This window comes from Cryptomeria japonica, chromosome 6 (genome assembly GCF_030272615.1).
Source record: "Cryptomeria japonica chromosome 6, Sugi_1.0, whole genome shotgun sequence".
Taxonomy (NCBI): Eukaryota; Viridiplantae; Streptophyta; class Pinopsida; order Cupressales; family Cupressaceae; genus Cryptomeria; species Cryptomeria japonica.
Window position 1 is genome coordinate 109,063,372 of NC_081410.1, and position 2,406 is coordinate 109,065,777.

The 2,406-nt window shown below is 36.7% G+C and overlaps 1 protein-coding gene across 1 annotated transcript; it reads right to left on the reverse strand.

Moving 5' to 3' along the window:
- Positions 1-297: 297 nt before the first annotated feature.
- Positions 298-774, reverse strand: LOC131057617 (lachrymatory-factor synthase-like). The gene has a single exon (XM_057991764.2). The coding sequence runs from the start codon at positions 772-774 to the stop codon at positions 298-300; it is 477 nt and encodes a 158-aa protein (XP_057847747.2).
- Between the last annotated feature and the right edge of the window lie 1,632 nt (positions 775-2,406).

Below are 2,406 nucleotides of genomic sequence, written 5' to 3' on the forward strand. Positions count from 1 at the left end.
AAATGAAATTGGAAAGATGCCCATACCACAAAATGAGTGTTACATAAAAGAATGAGACACAAGTTTTATACTTCTTATTTATATACAATTCGATAAATAAAGTTGGGCTCAAATATATGAACAACAGAGGGTAGATTTCTAGCAAAAAATAAAAATAAAAAAAATAAAATAAAATAAAAAATAGCAGTTTTAAATTTAAGTAACTTAATTAACCTAATTATGTGTACCCTCGGAGGCAGCCCTGTAAAACACATGAAATCGACTTCATTGACAAACATAATAGATAAATTAGAAGCGTTACTGCGAAGAAGCGAGGTGTTCCACAATCCTGGCCTTGCCAATGAGAATAGAGCTCCAAAGGGCTTCAATCTCCTCTTTTGAACGCCCATCGATGGGGTTCATCTCGTATGACCATTTCATCAAACAGTTGCCATCTTCCTCTGCTTCACAGACTTCAATGGTAGCCTGGTAACCCCTAAAGCTCGGAAAGTCTGTATCGGTCAGGCGAAGAGTCCAACAATGTTTAGTATCGTCCTGAGCGATGAGCTCCTCTATGAAGAAAAAATCGCTGCTCTCCTCATCGGATAGGAAGGATGTTATACAACAGCGCACAGAGCCCACGCCCTGTTCAGGCGCTCCTTCTACTCTTTCGCACGATTTCATGCCCGGAAACCACTTGTGTATGTCGTAAAAGTCTTTTGTTATCTTCCACACGCTCTCCAGCGTCGCCATGATATTGGTTTCTACAGAGCCTTGCCATTTGGAGCTCGCCATGACTAAACAAATGGGGTTTGTGAGATATTGGGAAGAGTTGGGGAGAGATAAATATGACGATTCTGATAAAAATGTTTCAATGACTGCCATTATTGATCGATTCAACGGTGCTTATTTTCTTGGACATGTTTCTTGACTCTTAGCTTGGCTTTGTTATTTTTCTGACTCTTAGCTTGGCTTTGCTGTTTTTCTGACTCTTTGGTTGGCCCTTATACGATCTTTTCTTCAACTTTGGCAGTCTCTTCAATTTGTATTTTGACTCTAACTTTGCTCCAGCAGAATATCTTAGCCTTTCAAAGCAGCACGTGTTATTTTCTCAGAGAAATTCAAACACGCATTCACCCATTCAAAGTATTTTGTCAAGCCACTCCTTATCTTGCACGACCTCGCTTTCTACATAACCCTGCCTTTTTCACCTCCTTGATGAGGTGGAAATGGCGGGGGTTAAAGATTTTCTCACTAGTTGAGGATTTTTTTCTGTCATTTGTCAAGTATCTCTAGTTTTTAAATTTTTATCAATTAATATTTTTGATTTCTAATATGTGTTTCTTTATTTAAATTGAATATGTTAAATAATAAAAAAAATGAGACCACCAACTTTCTTAAATTTGAGAGCTTAAATTTTTTAAATTCAATTGTACTACAAATGTCATGAGACCCCTACTTTAAAATAATCCTGAAAAAATATGAGAGCACCTTTTAAATTTTTAAGGAAACTCCCCTCCATGTCCTTAAATATGGAAGTCTAAAAAGTAGGACTCCTACTTTCTAGGAAAGGATTCCAAATAATCTTATAGCAAAAACAAATTCAGAGGACCTTATCTTCGAGCTTAAACCCCTCCATAAGACCCCACCTTTAATATTATTGCATTATTAACTGAATGTTGACTGGAGTTTTTAAGGTCATTTCTTCCACAATTTTCTCATTCCATAATTATAATACAAAAGTTTTATAGTGCCATATTGCATAATTCTCACCATTTTTTTTATAACTATTAAACTTTAATTGTAAAATATATTCATTGTCAACATTTTTCAAGGAATTAAATAAGGCATGTATACATGGTCATTTTTCTATCCCTTATATAGAAGTATAGGAATCTATTGTGGGGATGGAACTATACTCTTTTATTGATGGATTCTTATATGTCACAATACGTCAAATTGGGATCTTTATGTATACATTCATTTCATTTAGACTTAAAAATGTATCATCTATATTTATTTATTTTTTGGTCGGTAATAGTGATTTTTTATTAATAACCTAGGATTTTGAACTAGCCTGAACCACGTGGGGCTACTATTAGGGAGCCACCTCCCCAGATCCATCTCCCCCTTCAAGAGAGGGGTCATAACAAATACTCCCCTCCTTTCCCTGCTTGCCCTTCTTCCACTTCACCTCTATCCATCCATAAGTTTTGGTATCCTCCAACGATTTCAGATTTTGAATATCCATTTCAACCAACCCCTTACAATCTCAACAAGGATTCTCGGACTGAATCCCCTCAACCATGCCTACATTAAAAGCCCCCTAAGAGCTAGGACCATTGTCCATCATCTATGCACCCCCATTAGCAACCGGAATGGAGTTGCAACCCTGTTGAAAACCTCCCTCACTCACGTCAACCAAAC

Coding starts and splice junctions, on each gene's coding strand:
- LOC131057617 (XM_057991764.2), bottom strand. CDS start 774: ATGGCGAGCTCCAAATGGCAAGGCTCTGTAGAAACCAATATCATGGCG.